General features: G+C 38.4%; 1 protein-coding gene across 5 annotated transcripts in view; it reads left to right on the top strand.

Annotated features, from left to right (window-relative positions):
* The window catches only part of DGKH (diacylglycerol kinase eta), a 178,479-nt gene extending 154,281 nt beyond the window's left edge, over positions 1 to 24,198 (top strand). For all 5 annotated transcript variants that reach the window (XM_044249809.1, XM_044249813.1, XM_044249810.1 and 2 more), the window contains 11 exons: positions 121 to 217; positions 3,036 to 3,143; positions 4,806 to 4,919; positions 5,166 to 5,300; positions 6,782 to 6,945; positions 10,700 to 10,805; positions 12,356 to 12,448; positions 15,417 to 15,536; positions 15,871 to 15,979; positions 17,663 to 17,793; positions 22,967 to 24,198. In XM_044249809.1, coding sequence (XP_044105744.1) covers positions 121 to 217; positions 3,036 to 3,143; positions 4,806 to 4,919; positions 5,166 to 5,300; positions 6,782 to 6,945; positions 10,700 to 10,805; positions 12,356 to 12,448; positions 15,417 to 15,536; positions 15,871 to 15,979; positions 17,663 to 17,793; positions 22,967 to 23,056 — 1,267 coding nt within the window. In that variant the 3' untranslated portion in view covers positions 23,057 to 24,198. The remainder of the gene's footprint in view (positions 1 to 120; positions 218 to 3,035; positions 3,144 to 4,805; positions 4,920 to 5,165; positions 5,301 to 6,781; positions 6,946 to 10,699; positions 10,806 to 12,355; positions 12,449 to 15,416; positions 15,537 to 15,870; positions 15,980 to 17,662; positions 17,794 to 22,966) is intronic.
* Positions 24,199 to 25,140: the final 942 nt, after the last annotated feature.

Below are 25,140 nucleotides of genomic sequence, written 5' to 3'. Positions count from 1 at the left end.
ATAATGTTATTACATGGAGGTAATTCCACTTTAATTTCATTTATTAGCTATTTTGCTTGCTCTGCCTTTAAAGAGTAAATCAGTAATAGCCATTGAATTGTCTGCCAATATTTATTTCAGGAGCCGAACTAAAAACTTGATGTGGTATGGAGTCCTTGGAACCCGGGAGTTGTTACAGAGATCATACAAGAATTTAGAACAGAGGGTTCAACTTGAGGTAGGTTCATCTTGAAGTAAAGATAGTTCAGATTATCTTACTTAGAAAAATAATGACATTTGAGGAGCTGATTTGGTCTCAGTGACTCTTCAAGTATTTAAACACCCATTGGAGGTGATTATCGACTTTATACTAAAGGATGTGGAGACACTGGCTGTGGATGACATATGAGTTATCATTATCATTAGCTCCTGAAATGTGGATGGTTCTATAGCATCATGGTGCTCCCTGAGAAGGTGGAGCTATGAGAGAACGTTTAGAGGAGAGCATTTCTAATGAATTTTCACAGATTTTCTCATTTACGTTTACAAATTCGGACCCAATTCTATAATGCCTGACATTTCACAAATCCCTGAGAAAAACATTCATAGCATATAGACTCTTTTGATTGAACTGTGTATTTGTTCCAATTCTTACAATAGTAAAATAAAAAGAGATTTTGAGCATTTAAATTTTTTAGTAGTTTTTACTAATGTAAGGAGGAAATTAAGGATGGCAAAAGTTTTTAAATCTCCTTCACTAATAGGAGAAACAAGATTGGGGGCATGGCTCTGAAAAGTCTAATTTCTGTGAATTTTATTTTCTTTCCCTCTTGGTCCCGTATTCACAGTTGATGCTGATACACGTCTTTCCTATCTTGTATCTTTTTATAACCAGATATCTTTAATTTAAGGAAAAGCCTATGTACAGAAAAGTATGCAAATCTTAAGTCTACAGCTCATTAAATTAAACAGAGCGTTATTATTTTAGGTGTTACCTAGACTACAGAATTGTCTAACTCATTCATTATCAACTAAATGTCCAAGTAAAGATAAACTCATTATACCTTCCACTCTGGAGCACATGCACATGATCAGCTGGTTTGGTTTATCCTCGCTGAGAAATTAAGATGGATGTTACTGGTGTATCTTCCATTTCCTTTAAGTTAGTTATATGTTTTAAACTGCTTGTTCTAAAGCACACAAAGAGGGCGCCTGGGTGACTCAGTGGGTTAAAGCCTCTGCCTTCGGCTCAGGTCATGATCCCAGGGTCCTGGGATCAAGCCCCGCATTGGGCTCTCTGTTCAGCAGGGAGCCTGCTTCCTCCTCGACTGCCTCTCTGCCTACTTGTAATCTCTGTCTGTCAAATAAATTTAAAAAAAAAAAAGCACACAAAGATACAGATTCAGAAAAAGTTTATTAATCTCAATATTTAATGTTTGTTCATTTTAATAAATACACAGTGAGCCTTAGCTGTGTGCCAGGAATGGCCCTAGGTGCTAGGATAGAGTATAGACCTTCGAATGTATTTTCATGAAAAAGAAAAGAAAAGAAAATATAAAAAATGCATGAGGGAATATAATCAAGTGTAAAATATTCTGTTATCTAAAATGGTTGAAAATTGGATTTTCATTTGTTCTACAGTTTAGAGATCATTTCAATCAGGCATTAAAATGCAAGTTTTATAAAGTTATGTTAATTACTTTTTATTGTAAGAATTAATGAAACGATAGCATCTGTTGTATGTATGACCTCTGCAAGCTCTCCTCTTTTAAAATGAAGGAGTAAACCTCCTACTCAGGAAGAATTTGCTTACATGTCATGTATAATTACTCACCAGCCAGAGGACATTTTTTTCCCTATCTAATTGGTAATTTTTATTTTCATTGAAGTTGATTAATGAAAAGACACGGAGTATAAGATACTTCCCGACATTCATGGTTTTTCTTTTTCTTTTTTTTTTTTATGTTTTATAAACATATAATATATTTTTATCCCCAGTGGTACAGATCTGTGAATCGCCAGGTTTATACACTTCACAGCACTCACCATAGCACATACCCTCCCCAATGTCTATAACCCCACCCCCCTTCTCCAAACCCCCCTCCTCCCAGCAACCCTCAGTTTGTTTTGTGAGATTAAGAGTCAATTATGGTTTGTCTCCCTCCCAAACCCATCTTGTTTCATTTATCCTTCTCCTACCCCCTAAACCCCCTATGTTGCATCTCCACTTCCTCATATCAGGGAGATCATATGATAGTTGTCTTTCTCCACTTGACTTACTTCGCTAAGCATGATACCCTCTAGTTCCATCCACGTCGTCGCAAATGGCAAGATTTCATTTCTTTTGATGGCTGCATAGTATTCCATTTGTATATATATACACCACATCTTCTTTATCCATTCATCTGTTGGTGGGCATCTAGGTTCTTTCCATAGTTTGTCTATTGTGGACATTGCTGCTATAAACATTCGGGTGCACGTGCCCCTTCGGATCACTACGTTTGTATCTTTAGGGTAAATACCCAGTAGTGCAATTGCTGGGTCATTCATGGTTTTTCTTTCCTTAGTTTTGGTTCTGACTACTTGAGAAACCCAGCTTTGAGTTTGGCCAGCCAACAGTTAGTTACAGAGCAGGAGTTCAGTTCCAGGAGTTGAGAGACCAGCTAGATGAGGTGGTTAGGACCCAGAAGCCCTCCCTGAACCTGCTTGCAAAAGGACACTTGACGTGAGCACAAAGGTGACCGTGATGCAAGTGAGAATATTGTAAGTGATCTGAAAAAAACTCCAGAAAAGTACGGCCTGATTTTGACAGAAAGAAGAGGTAAAATGTTATTTTAAGTCGGTTTTCTATAATGACTTCTGCCATAGGAATGTATATGCTTCAGAATTTTTAAATTAGAAAAACAAGAGAAAGGTAATGTTTAGGAATATATTTGCAGGAAAAGCAAACATTGCCAATACACTTCCCACTGTCATCCTTTGTTTGGGTATTCGAGTGGCTTCCCAACTAGCAGTTTTGCTCTCTTTATCTAACCTCTAAGATTTTTACCTTACAGTGTGATGGGCAGTATATTCCTCTCCCCAGTCTGCAAGGAATAGCAGTGTTGAACATTCCCAGCTATGCAGGAGGCACTAACTTTTGGGGTGGAACTAAAGAGGATGATGTAAGTATTTTCTTTTACCTTCCAGATGCTAGAGACTGCCTACATTCCTTGGCCCATGGCCCCTTCCTCCATCTCCAAGGCCCACAAAGGAAGCCTGAATCTCCCATTGCATCATTCTGATATCCCCAACTGCCCTTCTCTTCCACTTTCAGTGTCTTTTGTGGTTACATTGGGCCCAGTATGTCATCCAGGATAATCTCTCCTTCTTAAGGTCCCTCCTGTAATGACATCGGCAAAGTCTGTTTTGTCACGTAAAGTAACATTCATAACCTCAGCAGATTAGGACATGGACATTTTGGGAGTGGGAAGGGGAATTGATATTATTATGCTTACCAAAATACCTTCTGTACTTTTTAACTTTCTAAGTTTGTGTCTGTTACTATTATTTTTATCTTTAGAAATGTTAAGAGGGCTCATTTGGCCTTTGAAATTTAGTGCTGTGTTTTGACAGGAAAGTCGAAAAAAGGAAAAGCACAACCTAGCAAATGTAATAAATGTTTTAAAAATAATAAAATGAAAGAGAAGGAACAATTGTTAAGATCTACATAACAATAAAAAAAAGGATTATCACAGTCTTTGAAGAATCACATGTAAGGAAAGATAGCCCCATTTATTTCAGGCTTATAATGCAACAGCTCCCACTGGCCCATTTTTTCAGAGTCCTTGAATGAGCAGACAGAGTTTAGAGTATAATATAAATTGGAATATATTTGTGATTTTCATTATATGAATGTATTTCAATCTTACTGAACTATAAAACTTAGTTAGCAGCTAATTTTTTTCTCAGCCTGTAACTACTCTTAAATATTTTAAAGGGAAGAAATCAGTGAGATAAAGATAAATAAAGCTAACAGGATCTACTAGGTAATCAGATAGTGTTCTCAGAACTTCACATTCATTACTAACAACCACAATTTTAATCTAAATTTTACCAGTGAAGAAACTGACACTAAGTTCACACAGGAAGTAGCAGAGATGGGATTTTATACCATGCACTCTGCTTACAGAGATGATAAGAAATCATCAATGTTTGCAAATTCATGTCCTGATATTTTCAATGAAAATTTTAATTGGAATATTACTTGATACTGAACAATTTTTTTCAGAGGCATAAATGTTTATCATTATAGTCAAAGAGCGAATAAAAGGAACAAAGTGATAAAAGGAACAAAGTGATACAGCTGGAATTTAATTTGTTTGATTCAATTAATTTTGTGAAAAATGCATTTAACATCAAGACGGAATAAGCCTGCATGGTTTTTATTCTCTGAGGTATCTGTTGCCGTCTTCTCAAATGCCTTAAAAAGTTGTTGTATTAAGATATTAAGCACATTTTACATAGCTATTGCTTGTAACACATTGAAAGACTTGCCTTAGAACATACCAAGGGAACTGGGTATTTTAGGATTCCTAAAATCATATGCACCATTTTATCAAGACATCTGAGTTATGTGTGAACAGATATTTAATACATTTTTATGCAAAGGTGGATTATTTTGTCCTTGGATTATCATTTCCTGGTAATGTTCACTTACTTTTCTGCTTACTATTTTCCTAAATTTTTGTTTTAATATGTATATTACAGAGTTTACATTGCTGATATGCCACTTCATGTAAACCTTAACCTCATCAGGGGAAATGTAATGCAGTGTTTCCTTTCAGATATTTGCTGCACCATCATTTGATGACAAGATCCTGGAAGTCGTTGCAATATTTGATAGCATGCAAATGGCAGTTTCAAGGGTCATTAAACTGCAGCATCATCGAATAGCCCAGGTTTGTTTTCTCTGATCAAACCTAACTTTGCAGATTAGGGGACTGGGGAAGATATTCCAAAGGACTCCTGCGCTGTCTATTCATCTATAAAATGTTAACTTTCTTGTCATGTCAGTTGTTACTATGTCATGATAATTGGAAAAAGATATATTCCATTCCACCGAAATGGACTAAACATCAGGCTTGAATGCAGATTGTCAGTTTCTCAGGATGATTTGTTTTCTAAAATGGATCATTTTATTTCAGTGCCGAACGGTAAAAATCACTATATTTGGCGATGAGGGAGTCCCAGTGCAGGTGGATGGTGAAGCATGGGTTCAGCCTCCAGGAATTATCAAAATTGTGCATAAAAACAGAGCTCAGATGCTAACAAGGGACAGGGTATGTAAAAACATATACACATATTCTTCTAGATTTTTATCAAGACTCTTAAAAATACTAAACTGTGGGGGCACCTGGGTGGCTTGGTCGGTTAAGTGTCTGACTCTTGATCTCAGCTCAAGTCTTGATCTCAGGGTTGTAAGTTTAAGCCTGCATTGGACTCCACGCTGGGTATGGAGCTTACTAAAAAAAATTCAGTTGTTATGGAAAATAGAAACCAAGGAAAAATACTTAAATTGCCTCGTAAATCTAACGTTTAGGTCATTGTGGTTTTAAATATGAACAAGTATTTAGTTTTTTAAAAATTTAATAGACTAGGGACACCTGGGTGGCTCGGACGGTTAAGTAACCAACTCTCAGTTTCTGCTCATGTCATGATCTCAGGATTGTGAGATTGAGGCCCACATAGGGATCCACACTGAGCATGGAGCCTGCTTGGGATTCTCTCTCCTTTCCCCACTTTCCCCAACCTGGCTCATATGTGCACATGCGTGCACTCTCTCTCTCTCTCTCTTAAAAAGAAAAAAAAAAAGTTAATAGTCTATATTTTTATTATTTTTTAGGTTTACAGAGAATTTGACCAGAAAATACAGAGAATTCTAATTCTATTCCCACATATCTCCTTACCTCACTAATATCCAATCCCTTATTATTAACATCTTATATTAGTGTGGTATATTTATTATAGTTGATGAGCCAGTATTGATAATTATTGATTAATTAATGTCATAGGTTACTCTTCATGTTGTACATGTTATAGTTTTTAAGAAATATGTAATCACTTACAGCCACCATGATAGTATCCTACAGGCTAGTTTCACTACCCTCAAAATTCCTTCTGTCCTACCTAGCCATCACTCCGTCTCTTACCTCAACACCTGTCTCCATAGTTTTGCCTTTTCCAGTATATGTTTTAATTAAGATCAAAGACTGCCACTATCCATCTTGATCTTGTCTATTATACCTTTCAAGTACAGATTGAAGCCTAAATTGAAGCTTTTTTTTTTGCATTTCTTAATTTTTTTAATTTTTATAAACATATATTTTTATCCCCAGGGGTACAGTATGTGAATCGCCAGGTTTACACACTTCACAGCACTCACCAAAGCACATACCCTCCCCAATGTCCATAACCCCACCCCCCTTCTCCCAACCCCCCTCCCCCTGGCAACCCTCAGTTTGTTTTGTGAGATTAAGAGTCACTTATGGTTTGTCTCCCTCCCAATCCCATCTTGAAGCTGTCTTTTAAAAAACTTTTCAGTGATACCCTCCTCATCACTGATTACATTACTTATTTGTTATGATAACACTGGAAAACTTTAAAAATAGCTTTCCTGTATCTTAAGATTTCTTTAATGAAGCTTCAGATTAGGAAAAAAAAAAAAAAAAGCAGTCATTTCTTGTAACATTTAAATACACTCTTATGTATGGGTCTCTGGAGTTCCAAACTAACAGTTCCTTGCAACATTGTTGTTAAATAGGCGTTTGAAAGCACGCTGAAATCTTGGGAGGATAAACAGAAGTGTGATTCTGGTAAACCAGTTCTTCGAACCCATTTGTACATCCAGCATGCTGTTGACTTGGCAACAGAAGAAGTGTCCCAGATGCAGCTCTGCTCCCAGGCCGCAGAGGAGCTCATTACTAGGTAGGGTGGTTCTGCTTGCTGCAGGCGAGAACAACTCTGGTCTTGACCAGGTTTGTTTTTTAGTTTTGATCAGTAATCTCCGTCGTTGGGACTATCTAAAAGAGATGCATTTACTCTCCTACCTCATTTGTTGCCTCATTTATGCCTCAGTTAAACCCTCTCCAACACACACACACACACACACACTCCTGTGTTCTCTGCAGAACAGACTTTGGACTTCCTGAAAGCCGGTGGAGAGCTTGGCTAACTTACCCTACCACACGGTGCTCTTTTCTGTTACTGTTTATTTTCCCAGTTTTACACGGTCTTTGTGCTCTATTACTTATGTGTATGTTACCTTATCATTATTAATTAAATGCTTCTGGAATGTAGAAGGAAATATAAATATTAAGCCCTGCTCCCAAGGAAATTTAGGTGGGAAAAGTCTGAGAACCAGTTTCCAAAGACATATCTAGAGATTGGGAGACCCACCACATAGGAGTTCATTCTAGTAGACAGAAAGGGAAGAAATGAAAACGCAAGTTCCAGGAGCGTGGAACAGATAAAAATCACGATGACCCAGGAGTCAACTTTGTTGGGGGAAGGGAGGCCAACCATGGACAAGTTTCTTATCCCTTCTTCACCTAAATCTTCTCTACCAAATGGAGATAGTAAGAGCTACTCTGTAGGTCATTGTGAAAGCTAAATGAGACCCACCACATAAAGAACTTAATAGCACATCACAACTGGCATATATAGTGTTCTGTGAATGGTAGCTATTATATTCTTTCCACTTTCATCTGGTCACTGATAAAGATGTTGAAAAAGAAAAGAAGGAAAACAAAGCTCTTTAAATATTTGTTGGAGGGCACCTGGGTGGCTGAGTTGGTTAAGGGACTGTCTTCGGCTCAGGTCATGATCCTGGAGTCCCAGGATCCAGTTCCACATCGGGCTCCCTGCTCAGTGGGGAGTCTGCTTCTCCCTCTGTCTGTCCCCCCTTCATGCTCTCTCTCACATTCTCTCTCAAATAAATAAATAAAATCTTAAATAAATACATAAATATTTGTTGGAAACCTAAAATGTCCTAGATGTTAAAGATATGAGAGAAAAGATTTGAACTTCCTACTGCTAGAGACCCCAACATTAAGAATTAGAATAAAGTATGATAACTCAAGATACTGAGTGGCTTAGAAGCAAGGTAAGAGAATATGAATACTTAGTTAAATGCACAAAACTGCATTATTGTACATCTCAGCCTTTCATCACAGAGAGATCCGTTTTAGGGTAATATAATCAACTTCTGTGGACTCCCAATTTGCAGGGTTTTGGGTTTGTTTTTTTTTTTTTTTTTTTTGCTTTTCCAGCTTTATTGAAGAATAATTGACAAAATCACATATATATGTATATAAGGTCTACAAATGATAATATGATATATGTATATATTATAAAACAATTACCATAATCAATCTAACTAATAACCTATGGAGAATAGCATGGAAGATTTTTCAAAAAATTAAAAATAGAACTGCAGCATTTTCTTGAAATCAAAATATACTATCTGTATTATCTCCCTTGAAATCAAATATACTTCCTAAATTAACTTCCTGTCAACTAACCAAATAACCTTATCAAGAAAAGGGAAGTGAAAGTTGGCCAGACCTGCTTTTGGTCAACCTAATTTGGTTCCCCATATGTGTTGTTGTTGTTGTTTTTAATTTGCAAGAGATGAAAATCAGGCTTACTCCTCTACTTTCAGAACTTACTCATTCAGTATTCAACAAATAATTTTGAATCTCTTCTGCATGCCAACCACCATATTCAGCAGTGGGGGGCACCAAAATGGCTGGGTTGTAGTCCTCTTCTTAATTTGTGGACAGGATGGTAAGAGAGAAAGTGTGGCTAGAGTGCCATCACAGGGCTCAGTAGGGCGCTGTGGATACACACAGGAGGCCAAGAATGCAAAGGAGGGCTGCCTGAAAAAAGTGATCCTAGCCAAGCCCTGATGGGAGAGTAAGAGAAGGAACATTCTCAACATGGGAACAAGCTTGGGCAGAGGTCCAGAGGAGTGTGAATGGAGTACTTTTAGGAAATCTCAGGGAACTGGGGATGGCTTGGTATATGTGAGAGAGTAGGAAATGTGGTTGGAGAAGGGAAGAGGGGCCAGGTCTTATCCAGATGTTTCTGGAAGCAATGTGTAGCATTGTTTGCAAGATAACAAAGCAAGGGCAGGGTAAATGCTCTTAGAATGGTCCTGATAGGAAATGATGGACTGAGGTAGTAGAGATGGGAAGAAGAGAGACTTGAGATTGATTATGATCTAAAATTGCTGAATGGCCTGAATTAGGAGACAGGATGACCCTCAGGTTCTAGTGAATGGATGGATAGACTGTGGAACCATTGATGGAACCATAGGATTCAGGAGGGAAAGTAGAGTTGAGAGAGAAAATGAAAGGGTCCATGTTGAACTTCCAGAATTTAACCTACATTAGAAATATTTAGGAGGAGGGGCACCTGGGTGGCTCAGTCAATTAAGCATCCGACTCTTGGTTTCTGTTCACGTTATGACATCAGGGTTATGAAAAAGAGGCTTACGTTAGGCTCTGCACTCAGCAGGAGTCTACCGCTGCACCATCCCCTCCCCTGACTCATGAACACATGTTCTCTCTTTCTCTCAAATAAATGAATAAATCTTGAACAAAAAAAGAGAGAGAGAGACCTGGGAGGAAATTTTAGTGGGCAATTGGAAATGTTGTTCTGAAATTGATTTACTTCTTTTCCTTTTTTTGAAAATTAGAATAACATTTACCCACCTGCATTCTTCTGATAAGTAACACATTCTTTATGATTTCTCAAGGTTATCAGTAGAAATATTTGAGATGACATTTGCAAATGTCTTTGTGGCTCGGATACCAATTGTATGATCTTGAGGAATTAAGCACTCTCGTACTTTCCTGTTGATTCAACAATACAGGCCTAGTCTCTTTTCTTGTTTTACTCTTTCTAGTGCAAAGATCATTCTCCTTATAGATGTTAGAAACAAAAAGGATTTGCATAGTTTTGCCTTCTTGCTCATCCTCCAACTTTCCATCATTTTCCAACAATTGGTGGAACTTGTCCTCTTTTTTTTCTTCTTTGGCCTTAGTGTCCTCCAGGATCCTGTCTGTTCAGTACAACAGACTTTGGAATTGTAATAGACATAGATTCAAACCCTGGCTCCATGACTTCTTAGCTTTGCATATTTACCGAATCCCTCAAGGTCTTCATCTATAAAGTGGAGAAAATTAATCACAGCTAACTTTTAAGTTGTGAATATTAAATTAGATAATGTTTGTAAAGCACTTAGCGTACAGATGATAAATATGGCCATGTTCTTCCCCTACTTTGTTTTATTTGTTCCTGGTTGAAGTTGCAATGAATAAAAGATGAGAAAAAAAAAAAAAGATGAAGTTTCTGCTCTGCCCCATCTCACTTGCCAGTGATACTTTAAAATGAAGTGTTGCTGTATTTTTTTCTTCCAAATTGTACCTCAGTGTGTTTCTCTGTGATTCTAAGCCTAACTTTTCCTATAAAGATTTTGGGTTTTACATTCTTTGTTGCAGCAGGGTCTGAATTTTATAAACCTGTGCTTCGTTATTCATAATTGAGCTGAACCCATTTTAAAATATTCCCTATTTTTTTTTTTTAACGACTTGTCTCATTCTCCCATTTCTACACTTGCGGAAAATCAGCAATGCTCAAATTTTTTTTTGTTCACCTGCCTCATTTTTGCTTTCAGGATCTGTGACGCAGCCACAATCCATTGTCTCTTGGAACAAGAGCTGGCCCATGCTGTGAATGCATGCTCCCACGCCCTAAATAAAGCCAACCCACGCTTCCCAGAGGTGAGGCGCTCGTGGTAAATTCTCATTCCACAGATTGTTATGTATTACATGGATATTTCGATGCGATAACATGGGCCATGCCCTTTGAAACAGCTCTGGACAGTCTATAGGAGTGTCTGCCAGAAGCTTGTGAAAACTTTGTGGCCATGTTTTTATTTTTCTTTTCCTGCCATTTTCCCATTCCATTCCTTTAAAGTCTCTTCATTGTTTCCCCATTTCTCTTTCAATCACTTGATGCCTTGCCATCTTCCTTGCACTCCTTCTCCTTCGAGCTACCTCCATCCCTCCTTGTTCTTTCTGTCACCTTCTCCCCTGAACCTTGATGTAGGGCAAACTATATACCACGTGTTTTATTAGAGATGCTCATTCATTATCGAGGCTGTGTGCAGAAGTTATTCTCACTTCATTTTGTTCTATGAAACTGGTAAAGTAGGTAAACTTCTTAATGTAGATGCTGCAATTTTGTAACTTCTATAATTTTTTTAAGGTTGGTGTTAAAAAAAAAAAAAAGGAAAGAATACAATTCTTTTGAAATGCGATACATGGTACAAGGCTGTGCCTTAGAAAAACCTGGTGATAACGTTATACACCCAGTGCTCTATGCAATACATGCCCTCCTTAATACCCACCACCTGGCTCCCCCAACCTCCCACCCCTCGCCCTTTCAAAACCCTCAGATTGTTTTTCAGAGTCCATAGTCTCTCATGGTTCACCTCCCCTTCCAGTTGTGGGATTCCTCAAGAAATTAAAAATAGAGCTTCCCTATGACCTTGGAATTGTACTACTGGGTATTTACCCCAAAGATACAGACATAGTGAAAAGAAGGGCCATCTGTACCCCAATGTTCATAGCAGCAATGGCTACAGTCACCAAACTGTGGAAAGAACCAAGATGCCCTTCAACGGACGATTGGATAAGGAAGATGTGGTCCATATACACTATGGAATATTATGCCTCCATCAGAAAGGATGAATACCCAACTTTTGTAGCAACATGGACGGGACTGGAAGAGATTATACTGAGTGAAATAAGTCAAGCAGAGAGAGTCAAGTATCATATGGTTTCACTTATTCTTTTAATTATTCAATGGAAGTTACCTAAATTAATTCATAAGTGCTAGTCCTCAAGGTGAAAGTCTAAAAAACACACTGGCTGGAACTTCTGAGAATGAAAGTCAGTGGATAGAACTGAGTGTGATCTGAAAATACCCCATTATCTGATACGGCATCATTTTCTTTGACTGAACAGTTTTGTGGGGACATGTGTATGTGGTTGCGAGTATCCACACGTTTGTGTGTGGGAGATAGGGGCCTAAGTGTGTAACCACAGTCAGAGCACTACTTTGGTTCTGAGATGTAAGGATTCGAAGAAATAACCCTGTGAACAAATACGAGTGTGAAATCGTTCAGTTATAATAGTATTGGAGCTGAGTTGTAAAAATACATGTGATGTGAATTTATGGGAAGAATGAAATGTTAAGTATTTGCTGATGATTGAATCCCAACCTAATCCAGAACTACTTGTCTTTGATGTGTTGTTTTTTTTTCTAGAGTCTTACGAGAGACACTGCCATGGAAATAGCCATCAATGTGAAGGCACTTTATAATGAAACAGAATCTTTGCTAGTGGGCAGGGTCCCTTTGGTAAGGAAGAGATGACTGGTAACACAATGGTGACCCGTGTGTGGGCCTCGGCTTTGTTCATACATTCATTCCTCGGATTCTAATGCAGAGCAGCCTCCTGGCCTCCATCCTTGAGGCTTCCCTTTTACCTGGCTTTTGCCTTCCAGAAAATGCCTGGCTACCCCAGGAAGTTATGATTTGGGTTAACGGGGGTAGAAGTCTCCTCGCACAGATGCCACCAGGTTGTCATGCAGTCCTGTTCTCCCCAGTCAGCTTCGAGAGACTTGAATCTTCTGCAGTGTAGCAGGCATTCCTTGGGAGCTCATTACTTCCTGGTGGCAGAGAAGTGGAGGAAATCATCGGCTTGTTCCCAAAATTAACATTTGAAATATGATTGATGCAGTGCTTAGCTTTACTGAAAGGGCAAGGCTTTCTAGACTCCATGTTTCAAGAACTACATTCTCAAGAGCTAGCCTTATCTCTAGATTAACTCAGATCGGTGCTGGAAATGACGCTTTGGGCAGGTCTGAATCTGACCCCGTTCTGTGGACCTCAAGTGCTAGAAGTCCACAGATGTCCAGTTTGCTTTGCCCAGAGTCTGCCTTGTCAGCCTTTTATTCTCACTGGTTTCAAAAGTTCTAGGATATGGGGTCCTCTCGCCACCTAGCGTTCAACTGTGGGTTTTTCACATGCGCTGCTGTCCCTGTGTAGAAAGCCTGATGCTTTATGATGCATTTAGCTATTTTCCTCTTCCTTGTCACGATTCTGATGAACTGGTCCGTGATGATCTTACAACATTCCTCTTGACTGTAGTTTTCTCTCTGGCTTTGGAAAATAGACGCCTAAATTAAAGTGGTAGTAAAAGTCATAGTATCTGGCCTAGTGGGAAAATGGGAGGTGTGTCACAGTCTAGTGAACGAAGTAACTGTGCTGGGAGTTTCTGTTCGATTGGAGTCAAGAAGGGCACCATCCTTGGAGCATCTTTCATCATCTGAAAAGAGAAGCTTCAGGGATGAATGACATCCCTGGCTCTTACCCATCTCCAGAGGAAGCTGAAGAACAACTTCCTCAGGGCAGGACGTGGCTGCCTCTGCTATGGTCAGGAAGAAAACTTTCAGGAAGACACTTTGGTTATATTTTTGATAAAACCAGTGGAATATTTTGCCAATTCTTGGCACTTCTGTTATTAACCAAAATCTTCTTGTTGCTCTTCTAAAATTGGTCCAGTGAAATCCAGTGAGCTGTGACTTTAATCCCTTTTTTTAGGTGAAGGACATGTATATTTTGTCTTATTTGAAATATAAAAGATATGTTTTACATATCTGACAACAACTAGAAACATAACTTGTTCTATATTTTAGTTCTCTCCACTGAAATCACCTACTGAGTGTTAGTTGATTAATATTTACTAATTATATTATGTTCTTATAGAAGGACCACGTGCACACTCTTAGTCATTTTGATCTACTTCTGTCATTGTCAAATATGAGTGTTTAGTTTAAAATGTATACAAGTGAATTTTTTCAAAACCTTTGACCATATTGACATCATAATACAGTGTCAATCATATCTGAGATCAACTGAGCTTTACACTTTATTTTGCTTCTAGAATGAATATGCAATACCATGCTATCAATTTTGTAAGATATATATTCTTAGACTCAAAGGAAAGTGGTAAATTTCACATGACAAGGTGGAGAATCTCCATATTTTTCTTAACTACTAGAAATGGTAAATACCTTGAATAACCGAGGAGAAAAAAAGAACGACCATAATAAATAACAGTGACGATTTCACTGAACGTTCATTTTAAAGTTCTATGAACCCATATGTAGATGCTCGACAATCTTAAAGTAATTTTTGAAAGGATTGGTTTGCTGGAATAGACCATAGAAATAATCTAGTCACTCTACTGTTTGTTAAGGAAGAAACTAAGACTCCTATCATTGGTCAGCCTTCCCTTGGTTGCTGGCTTAGTGACAAAGCCAGGACCAGAAGGCAGTCACCTCCCTTCCTGTTCTACACGTAACAGTGTTTATTTCACCTTTACTATTGAATTTCTAAGTGCTTTTTAATAGCCGCCTCAAATAAGTGGATAGTTCTTATGAGTGACCGGTTAAATTCCCTTTAAAGTTTCCAAACCCTCTTTCAGATTGCAAACCATTGGGCATTTTGCTCTTGCCCTGATTTTTACAACAGCTTTTTTGTTTGTTTGAGATTTGTGGGGTTTTTTTCCCCTTAAACTTATTATTTTAATTCTCTGGGAGATTTCTGTGCCAAGCATTTCTTATGATGTGACATGTTTTTGACCGTTTTTTAAAAATAGTATTATTTGCTTACATAGCGACCTATGGAAATTGGAAGGATTTTTGCCACAAAGAAGTAGAATAGTGAGATTACTTACTAACAAGCAGGCAGAGTGGGTGGATGGATGCATGGATTGGAAGGGAGGAAGAGAGGAAAGAATTTACAAAAAAAGAAAGAAAGAAAACCACCAAAAGCAATACTTTTTTTCTGTGACATTATTGAAGTCACACTACCAACTTGTATTATCTTTGAAAAGTATGGATAAATCTATCCAGATTTTTAAAAAGTGAGCTCAATATAAAATAATCTGTTCTTTCTTTCCCATATTCCTTTTTTCTTTTTTTTTAAAGATTTTATATATTTATTTGACAGAGAGAGAGAGCGCACAAGTAGGCAGAGCAGCAGACAGAGGGAGAGGGAGAAACAGACTCCCCCCTGAGCAGGGAGCCCCATGCAGGGCTAGATCACAGAACCCTGGGATCATGACCTAAGCTGAAGGCAGTTGCTTAACCTACTGAGCCACCCAGGCACCCCTCTATATTCCTTTATCTTACTAACAATAACCTAGACTAGCCTCATAAGAGATGAGGATGTTCGTTGTCAAAGTAAAACGAATTTCTTCTGTTTGAGATTGGTCACTGAGCCTTGTTTTATTTTGTTTTTGAAATCTGCTGGTAAACAGCAGTTAGAATCCCCACATGAGGAGCGCGTTTCTAATGCCTTACATTCCGTGGAGGTGGAGCTGCAGAAGTTAACGGAGATTCCGTGGCTTTACTATATCTTACACCCAAACGAAGACGCGGTACGTAAAATGTGGCCCACTTCTCTATTAAATGCAGACTTTGTGACAATAGAATTTGCAAAAGAGATATTCAAGGGAGAATAAATTTCAAGCACCACTTTCAAATGTGCTGCTCTTGAACAGGCGAGCAAAGGCTTTTCTATGAACAAAAGTGTCTCACAGGCTTCAGTCCATTTTCAGGAGTATGTAGCATCATGGTCTCTAATTTTTAACAAGTCACCACTCCAACAGTGTGTTGTGTTCATAACCTATTCCTGTGCTGGCTTTAAGATCGGAGTGAGGTTTCCTTCTCTTCACGTCCTGAGCAAATCCCTTTCTTGCCCCCCTCGAACAGGAGCCCCCCATGGATTGCACCAAGAGAAACAGCAGAAGCACAGTCTTTCGGATCGTGCCAAAGTTTAAAAAGGAAAAGGTTCAGAAGCAGAAGACAAGTTCACAGCCTGGTAGGTGATCCGCACTGGAAAGGAAAGTATAACCCCGTGCAAAAGATAACTTATTAAAGCCATGTCACCGAGGCGATAAAAACGTTCTGGAATTATTTGTGGCAACCCCTGCACTTTATGGAGGTACTAAATGCCACTGGATTGTACACCATAGGATGGTTAGAATGGTGAATTTTATTTTATGTTCATTTTACCACAATAAAGCAAATCCTGTCACACCTAAAGTAATCCACCCAAACGGTAGGGGTCTATAGCAATGAAGTACACAAGAAAACAAGGTGGGCGCTGGTTTGCTTCTATCTGTTTAGTGGACATCCATGCATCTATTGAGACGGTCCTTTGTCTTTGGTAACATCGGTGTATAATTTCCTTTTCTCCTTCAGAGTTTGAAGTCTACATCCCTTTGATAAAAGGAATGTAGAAACTTTCAGTTACTCCTTTAACTTGCTAAATAGACTTTTCCACCTAAAGTTACACATTGCCTTTCTCCTGTTCCAAGGACTTACTGCACCATTTCCACCCCTAAGTCATCACAGTCTACAATGACACTAGCATTCTCAAGCAAAGATTAAACTGCCTTTGGTGTTTTTTGTCTGGTTCCCTTTCCCCCTTGCCCTAGAAATTACTTTTAATGCGACAGTGTTGCCGAGGCCCCTGCAAGTTCTGTGTACATGGCGACAGGTGCCTTTCACAATCCAGTCACTTTATTATCCTTCCAAGTGAGCTAGCTCCTTTGAAAAAGTGATCTATGACCTAATTTTTGACAATTGTAGAGCAGCTGTTGAAGGGCATTTTAAAATCAAATATGGCACTTTATTATTATTTTTTAAAGATTTTACTTATTTATTTGTCAGAGAGAGAGAGAGAGAGAGAGCGCACAAGCAGGGGGAGTGGCAGGCAGAGGGAGAAGCAGGCTCCCTGCTGAGCAAGGAGCCCAGTGTGGGACTGAATGCCAGGACCCTGAGATCATGACCTGAGCTGAAGGCAGAGGCTTAACCGACTAAGCCACCCAGGCGCCCCCAAATACAGCATTTTACGACCAAATAAATTTGAATTAAGCTAATCAATGTTGAATAAAATGTATAAAACAATGATACATATTGAAAAATAACAGTGCAACTCCTCTTAGCAGTATTGACAGTTTCCAGAGGACCCTAAAGTGAGCTAGCAACCCATTTAGTGCTATCCTTGTTAATCATTAAAATCAGTGAAGTCATTGCTTGAATTCAGCCGCACCTGGAGTAAAATTCAGAAGCCCGTGTCAGATTTTCAATTTTCATTAGCACTTGTAGCTAATTCAGTTTATAACCGATTTCATATGCGGTCTTAAGGAAATCATCAGAGTGTATTTGGATCGTGGACTGTTGATCCTAATCACGAGAAGTCCATATTTTATTTGGATTGTGTGGTGTGGGTGGCTTGGAGAGGAAATTGAGCTGAAGGTAAAGGCACCCGTGCACATCAGTGAATGTCTCTGCATAGTCGGATCTCTGTGTGGATGGAGAGTCTGTAACCTGCATGGGGGAGAAAGGGAAATTGGGGTTTTGTGGAAATGACACCTTTAACCTTTCCCTCTGCTGGCCCTGCCGCTGTACTCTGTTTTGCATCTTCTTTGGCCAACCTTTGCTTTGTAATGCATTGAGCATGTAGAAATTATGGGGGTTTTGCTCTTAACTTTGGTAGTTCAAAAATGGGGCACAGAGGAAGTTGCTGCTTGGCTGGAGCTGCTCAATTTGGGAGAGTACAGAGAAATCTTCATCCGTCATGACATCAGAGGGGCTGAACTTTTGCATCTGGAAAGGCGAGATCTTAAGGTATTTCCTTTGTGCTACTCTTCTGCTTTTGAAAATTTCCCAGCAAAACAGAATGCTCTCTCCTGCTCCTCTTTTGTTATATGCTTATAGCTTGGCTTATGTCCTGTGTCCTGCAAACGGGCAGTAATCTAATATGCATTGTCCTGTGGTCGGAGTTCTTTGTGTGCTTTTTAAACAAGAATGTCAGCAGTGTTGCCCGATCAAGTATCATTCTCTGATTATTACAGCTAAAGCTTAGCATGAAGTTAATAATTTTTTTTCTCTGCATCCATTGTATGGCTATCCCTGTGCTAATATTTCCAAATAACCCATGTTTCCATCAGCTCATTTTATTAGATCAGCATGAAAGGTGATCACTGTTGCTGAAAATGACCAAAAAAACTAATAAAAGGTTAACCACTAAAAATTAATTCAAAATACCAAGAACAAAGTTTTCCTAATATGTGGAACTGGGTAAGAAACTCACAGCAGTGGCAATTGAGAGTCCTGTGATTTTGTTGTGTTTCTGACTGCCCTTTCAGAGCTCACGTGAAAAACGAGACCAATAAGTTCAAATACATTCCCTGTGAGTTACTGTTATGATTGTATTATTCTCAAAAAGAAATGTATTATTTTCTTTAGTAAATGAAGTAAAAAATCACGCTTCACTTTTGCTAGAAGGTGGCAGAGAGCCTATATGTCATTTACTGCAGAGAAAGAAAATAATTAATTCACGGTCTGCAGCAGTTCCCTTTTGTTTTCTTGGGTGGACACACAACATGGCCAAAGTAGACTATTCTATCCCAAGGTTCCGAGTAGAATTTTGTTATGTTGAGTTTTCTTACCAAACAGTGCCATTTTTAAAATTCCAAGATTGAGTAATAAGCAAGTTACAAAGTCTTTAACCTATGTTGGAGTGATTCCTTTCCTGTAGGCCAAGTTCTGAACTGCACAGGATTAGGATACAGTGATTTCCTAACAAATTCATGAACTGTTGGTGCCTTTATCTACAAATATGCTAGCAGAGATCTTGGAGCAATTAATGAGTAATATATAGGATTTTATAAAACAGAATCATACAGTCTTAGCACATTAAAAGCGGACACCACATCTACCTAAACATTTTTAACCAGAATAATAAAATGATAGATTAATTAATTACCCCAGTTGAGAATCCCAAATCTGGAAAATAGAAAAATATACAGGGCTAGATTTCCTAGAGTAGAGGTTGACTTCGAAACTTGGAATAAGTGCACACACAAAAAAAGGAAATGTAAGGGGTCGTTACATCTAACATATTATGTAATGTCTTATATCCTTGTCAGGCAGCTACTGAATAGCTATCTTAAATTTATTGCATAACGTAATATATTACGCCAGACTCTCTAGGAGCTTACATTTAATTTGCCACAAATAAGCATAAATTCCAGGGAAAGACTGAATGTGTGTGAGAATAAATAATTATATATGTATATATTACATATGTTCACACAACCACAAACATACACATAACACACACACATACACAACAAGTAAGGCAGTAAGGCAGATATTCGCAGGTTGGGAAAACAAAGCTCATACACATAGGAGGTCAAAGTTGGAGTGATAGGACTTGGCTGGAGGAAAGAGTATGAGTAAAAAGGAAATGGGTAAGAATTATTTTTGTAAACTTTCTCTTTAGCTTTATCATGGGACTTCTTGTTCTGCTTTATTTTTACTTTTAATGCAAATTACATCCCTTACCTTAAAACTTTTCTTTCAGAAATTTGCATTGACATAATCCTTTTTAACTCTTTTCCTTCCAAAATGGGGCTTGGAAGAATCAAAAACAAAATTATCTGGAAAGAGCCTGCTTTAGAGCAAAGCCATGAGGGGAGCAAATGAGCTTCCCCTTGACCTCTGGCTGTAGCTGTGAGATGGAGCAGACTCTTCGGAATGAACTCTTTAAGTCTTGTTAGAGGATCTCCTACTCCCTGTGTAACCTTATCCACTCCCATTGCTGCAAATATGGTCCATGAATACGTCTGTGGTTCACAGGTTTGTACCCCCAGCCCCGACCTCAATTTGGAAACTTTAGGATTTTATCACCAACCCCACTTGATAGTTGCCTGTCACACAGGGAGGGTTCTGCGGATGTCTTAGTAAAATCACCCCTCTCTCCCTCCAGGCTCTCGAGCCAGAGAAGCCCACGGTCATACTCAGCCCCTTCCTCTTCCTTATCCTTGTCCCCTAACTCAGTAAGCCTAGCACCGAGCCAGGTTTCTAGACTGCATCTGTTTCTCTCTCGGCTTTCCACACACCTACTGCATGCCAGGGCACCGCTTGCCTGTGTGAGGCCAGGGTTCCTAACTGGACTTTCCACTGCTACCCGTGCTCTCTCTAGCCCATTACCCACATGGCAGTCAGTGTGATCTCTTAACATCAGAACACCTTTCCCACTTCTACTGGAATAAAGACTTGCATCTTTGGGAGGTCTACACGAGACTGCCCATTTATGGAAACTGCTGTGGAATCACTGGCCCCTTGCTGGGCTGTACCCCATCCACACTGGCCATGTTCCATTTGCCCGAAATACTAGACTCTTCCTCACCTTTAGAGGTGCCCCTGCTATAGCATGTGTCTCCCACTACCCGTCACGTGGCTATCTCCTGCTCACATCTTAGCTGTTACTTTCTTATCAGCAAGACAACTAGATGTAGCAATGTGACAGTGTAAAGGTGGGAAAGGAAAAATATTTCTAAGGTGCTTTAGGAAATAAAGAAACTTCTTGTATTATTCTCCCTCCAGGAAGTCAGTAGCTAAAAGTGAGGAGCACCAAAGACAATGGCAAAGATGCAATGGTTTTGTTTGTGTGGTTGGTTTTTGTTTTTCTTTCCATTTGGGAAAGTTGCATATCTGTGCCTAGAAAGGTAACTGAATATCTACAAAGCATGTTTCTGCAAAATTAGACCTGTTCATCCAAAGAAAGAAAAGGCACATAATAAAGAATCTGATAAAAATAAATTTAAAAAACGATAACAGATGTCACGGCCGTAATTTTATCACACCCTAACTCCTAGAAGTCATGAAGGTATTGAACTCAAAATAAAAAAAATATAGCTAGATGTTAGTGTAATTCTGTGGAAAACATTCATCTTATTACACCAAAATGGTAATTCTGAGTAGAGTCTACTTCCAGCAAAGAAGTTTTTTATTCTTGAAAATAAAACATGCATATGGCCTGAAGTAGAATATTTAGTATTAAATGTATTTCTTCATCAGATAATTGTTATCACAAAGCAGAAAGAGTATTAAAATATCCCACTCAAATAAATGCAACCGCAAATGCATTTATATTTCAGAGTTAAATAGCAGGCCGCCGGCTCACTTTCTTTAGGATTTGGCCTTGCTTTTAAGTTCGCTACGTTAGCATAACTCAGGAAACACACAGTTCCTTGCCTTCAGACTGATTATGAATGACCTGGTGTCCTATGAGAAAATACTTTTTCAGGGTCAGTTGCATATTGTAAAAATGTGACCCAGAAATTATCTCCAGCTTGACAGGAGCACTTGCTATATAGAAAGAGTATTTTTCAGAAAGATTCAGAATTGTCAGTAGAAAAAAAAGAATTGTCAGTAGCTTCGCTACTATAGAATCAGAGCCCATAAAGTATATGGAAGAGAGAGAGAATGGGGGTGTGCACATGCTTACAGTCATCTCATCTATTTCATGTAAAGCTTAAAAATAAATAATGCTTGGGGCGCCTGGGTGGCTCAGTGGGTTAAGCCTCTGCCTTTGGCTCAGGTCGTGGTAGGGTCCTGGGATCGAGACCCGCATCGGGCTCTCTGCTTGGCAGGGAGCCTGCTTCCTCCTCTCTCTCTGCCTGCCTCTCTACCTACTTGTGATCTCTCTCTGTCAAATAAATAAATAAAATCCTTTAAAAAAAAACAATGCTCTTCGCTTATGGAGTAGGACGGATATTTGGAGTATCATCTCAGACACATAATTTTGTGGTACCTCATAATCTTGTTTTTGAGGCTGCTTTGGAAGCCATCTTTTTGCTAATTTTTTTTTTTTTTTAAGAATTTATTTGAGAGAGAGAGAACATGAGAGGGGAGAGGTCAAAAGGAGAAGCGGACTCCCCGCTGAGCAGAGATTCCCGAAGCGGAACTCGATCCTGGGACTCCAGGATCATGACCTGAGCTGAAGTCAGTTGCTTAACCAAATAAGCCACCCATGTGTCCCTTTTTGCTAATTTTCAAATATTTCAAGCCCTCTGTTTTTTATACCAAATTGGTTTGACTTCACATATTAGCCAATCAGTTGTGCCTGTTAACCTTAAAGAAACTTTAGGGCTCGGGGGCCTTCACCCTTTTCGGGTTATGAATATCATCACCACTGTCTTGTATACATCTCCTTCATTCCTGCAGCAAGGATTTATTTGCCAAGAGCCTGCTGTGCGCTGTACATTCTGGAATCATCCTCCCTCTCTGAAAACTAACTATTGAATTCTTGGCCTTTTAAAGGAAGACAGTTCTGTAAGAACAAGGAGGGTTCTGAGGGAAAGGAGCCACAAATGTTCTGAGGAAAAGCATCAACCCACAGTTAGCCAGGTTGAAGTAATTTCTTATACTTTTGTCTCGCAAAGTAGAAAGAATATTTAAACAGTCCACTCAAATCAAAGACTCTAAATATAACCATAGATGCACTGACGTTCCAAATTTAGGTGATGGCCACTGATCTCTGTCTTTAGGATTAGGCTTTACTTTTAAGTACTATTGTAGGAAGAAAGTATGTGGTTGCCGTAAGACTAGTTGCAGCGGCCCTGATGTCTTCTGTCACTGTTCTCTGAGATCCCAAAAGGACCTGTGTTTTGAAAAAGAAGCAGCAGAAGAAAAAGGTTCTTCATGACTCTGAAGAACCACCATTGTGTATAATTTCTGAGACTGTTACATTTCAGGGTTAGTGTAGGATGTGATTTCTTTTTTTTTAAACTTGTTGATAATTTTTCAATGTCAGGTTAGTTTCGCTTTATAAATGATTTTCATAGCTTATACTTCCTAAGTCATTGAATATAAACAATGCTAATTACGCTATTTGCTAATGAAATATTTAATCCCCAGTTTTCTCTTGTCAGTAAACGTCTTTCTTTTCCTTCTCCTTCTGTTTTTTTTTTTTACCTTTTCTTTTTTTTCTTTTTCTTTTCTTTTTTAGGACCTGGGGATAACGAAAGTGGGTCATATGAAGCGAATTCTCCAGGGAATTAAAGAACTTGGAAGGAGCCCTCCCCAGGCTGAGTTGTAATCATATTGGTGCTATTCCTTGGAAGGGAAGTTATTGCTACTTAATACAAAGCTCTTAGAAGCAATGGTCTGTTTCTGTACTTTTCTGCCTAGAAAGCAAGTACCAGGGAAGCACCTCTATGGCTTGATATCTTGCTGTGGGTGAAAATTTTCATTTGAGGTATTAGGAAATATTTTTGTGCCAAAAAAATATACATTCCACAAAGCCATTTACTTATTGTGCAAACTTGACGTGTTCAGATATGCTCATATTAGTAAGAAGGTGGGAAGAATCCGAGATAATTGCGTGGTCTGAAGGGTGGAAACGTTTACTTACATTGTACTTTCCTGAAACTTGTTCAGATGGAATGTTCTTACCATATGACTGCATAACAATATGTGGCTAAAACTTCTAGTTTTCATTATTGGAGGCATTGGCTTCTTCCTTAAAAATCACTGGTTAGGAGACTAAGATATACATTAGTTTGTGTTTTGAATGCTAGATTGGGTGTCAACTGAGATTTCTAGCATTCAGTGGTCAGGGAACATGATTGAAACCCCTCAAATATTATGAATGAATGCAGATCTTAATGCACGGCATTCCTGCCTGACTGGTCTTTCTTTTTCTTGCATGTCACATGTAGTATCGTAGAACTTAGCTTTAATGTCAGCTTTAATGGAATTTAATTTATTATTACCGAAGTTACCTTTTTGTTGGTTCAAGGCACTTTTCTGTTCTTTGATGGGGGCTTTTGGATAAATATTCTGTATTTAAGAATTTGTGAACATGTGTCTGTGCCATAATCAACAAATGATACACATTTTATGCAGGCCAATTCAATGTCACTCTATCATCAACAGTAGACATGCGCATTAAGAAACTCTCTGGATATTTTTATAAAATTACATGTTTTGTTGCTGAACTAAAAGCTTATTATAGCTTCCTAAACCAAAATTCCCACATTTTGTTATTTTTTTGTTTTAATTTAGTATTTATTTAATACTCTGTTTGCATTTATAATATAGTGAGCTATTGACACCCAGGAGTTTCCCCGAGGCCTCAACTGGGATTCATATACTGATTGGTCACCCAGACTTACCTGCTAGCTAGAGTAACTACTGATAAAACTTCTCAATGAGAGATTTAAATTTTTAAATTTTTTCTTAAGGGCTTTATATTATTATTATTACTATTATTATATTATTATTATTATCTCACTTAATTCTTATATCAAGTAGATAGCATTTTCCTTTTCCTAAACCACTATACTTCAGTGTAAGCTTATTAGGAGTCAACCTTACAATTACCAAATCTTTGAAAGCCAAAGGCATACATGTCAAAAAGTCATAAAAATATCCTTAAACAATCTTTCTTTAAACATTATATACCAAAAATTAATTGTAATATTTAAAAATCTTCTATATAAGAGAAGAAAACAGGGTATTGACCCGGTGGTGACAATTTTCATGAAGTAGCCTTCTAAGTAGGTGCTCAATAGAAAAACATACACACCCATGTACATACACGTTTCTACGTGTCTATACACACATGCGTGTACATTCACACTTACGTATGCATCATCTTGAAATATACTCTCATTGATATTTTCTAGATAATTATTTGTCAAATGCCTAATGAGAAATATTATTGAGAAAGCATTTAAAAATGAATACTGTCAGACATAGAATTTCATTAAAGCAAAGGAGTTTAAATATTTGACACTTTAGTCTTATTTATAAATTGGGCATTTAAGTACCAGTAAAATCACAAAATTTTGATATCTTAAAAATAAATGAGCCTGGTGGGTTCCTGACCAAATGTGTCTGACTATATGTTTTACCTAAGTTGTGAATAAATGGAAATTTCCCAAAGGGAATTACATCAAGTAGTGTGAAAGAGTCAGAAACTACTCATTTAATATTATAATGTTACCCACACTTAGGAAATCAAAGGGCTTCTTTTATAGTCCTCACCTCTCCAGCCCCTGAAGGTATCCTGCTTTTCTAGGCATTTCCCTATGAAATTAAAATGGAGATGCCAGCTGTCAGATCACAGATCCCTATCCAGCTCTACCAAAAAAAGAAAGGTAGGGGCAAAGAGGCAAG

This window comes from Neovison vison, chromosome 5 (assembly GCF_020171115.1).
Source record: "Neovison vison isolate M4711 chromosome 5, ASM_NN_V1, whole genome shotgun sequence".
Classification (NCBI taxonomy): domain Eukaryota; kingdom Metazoa; phylum Chordata; class Mammalia; order Carnivora; family Mustelidae; genus Neogale; species Neogale vison.
Note: the sequence above shows the minus strand (reverse complement) of the source record. Positions and strands in the feature narration are given on the sequence as shown.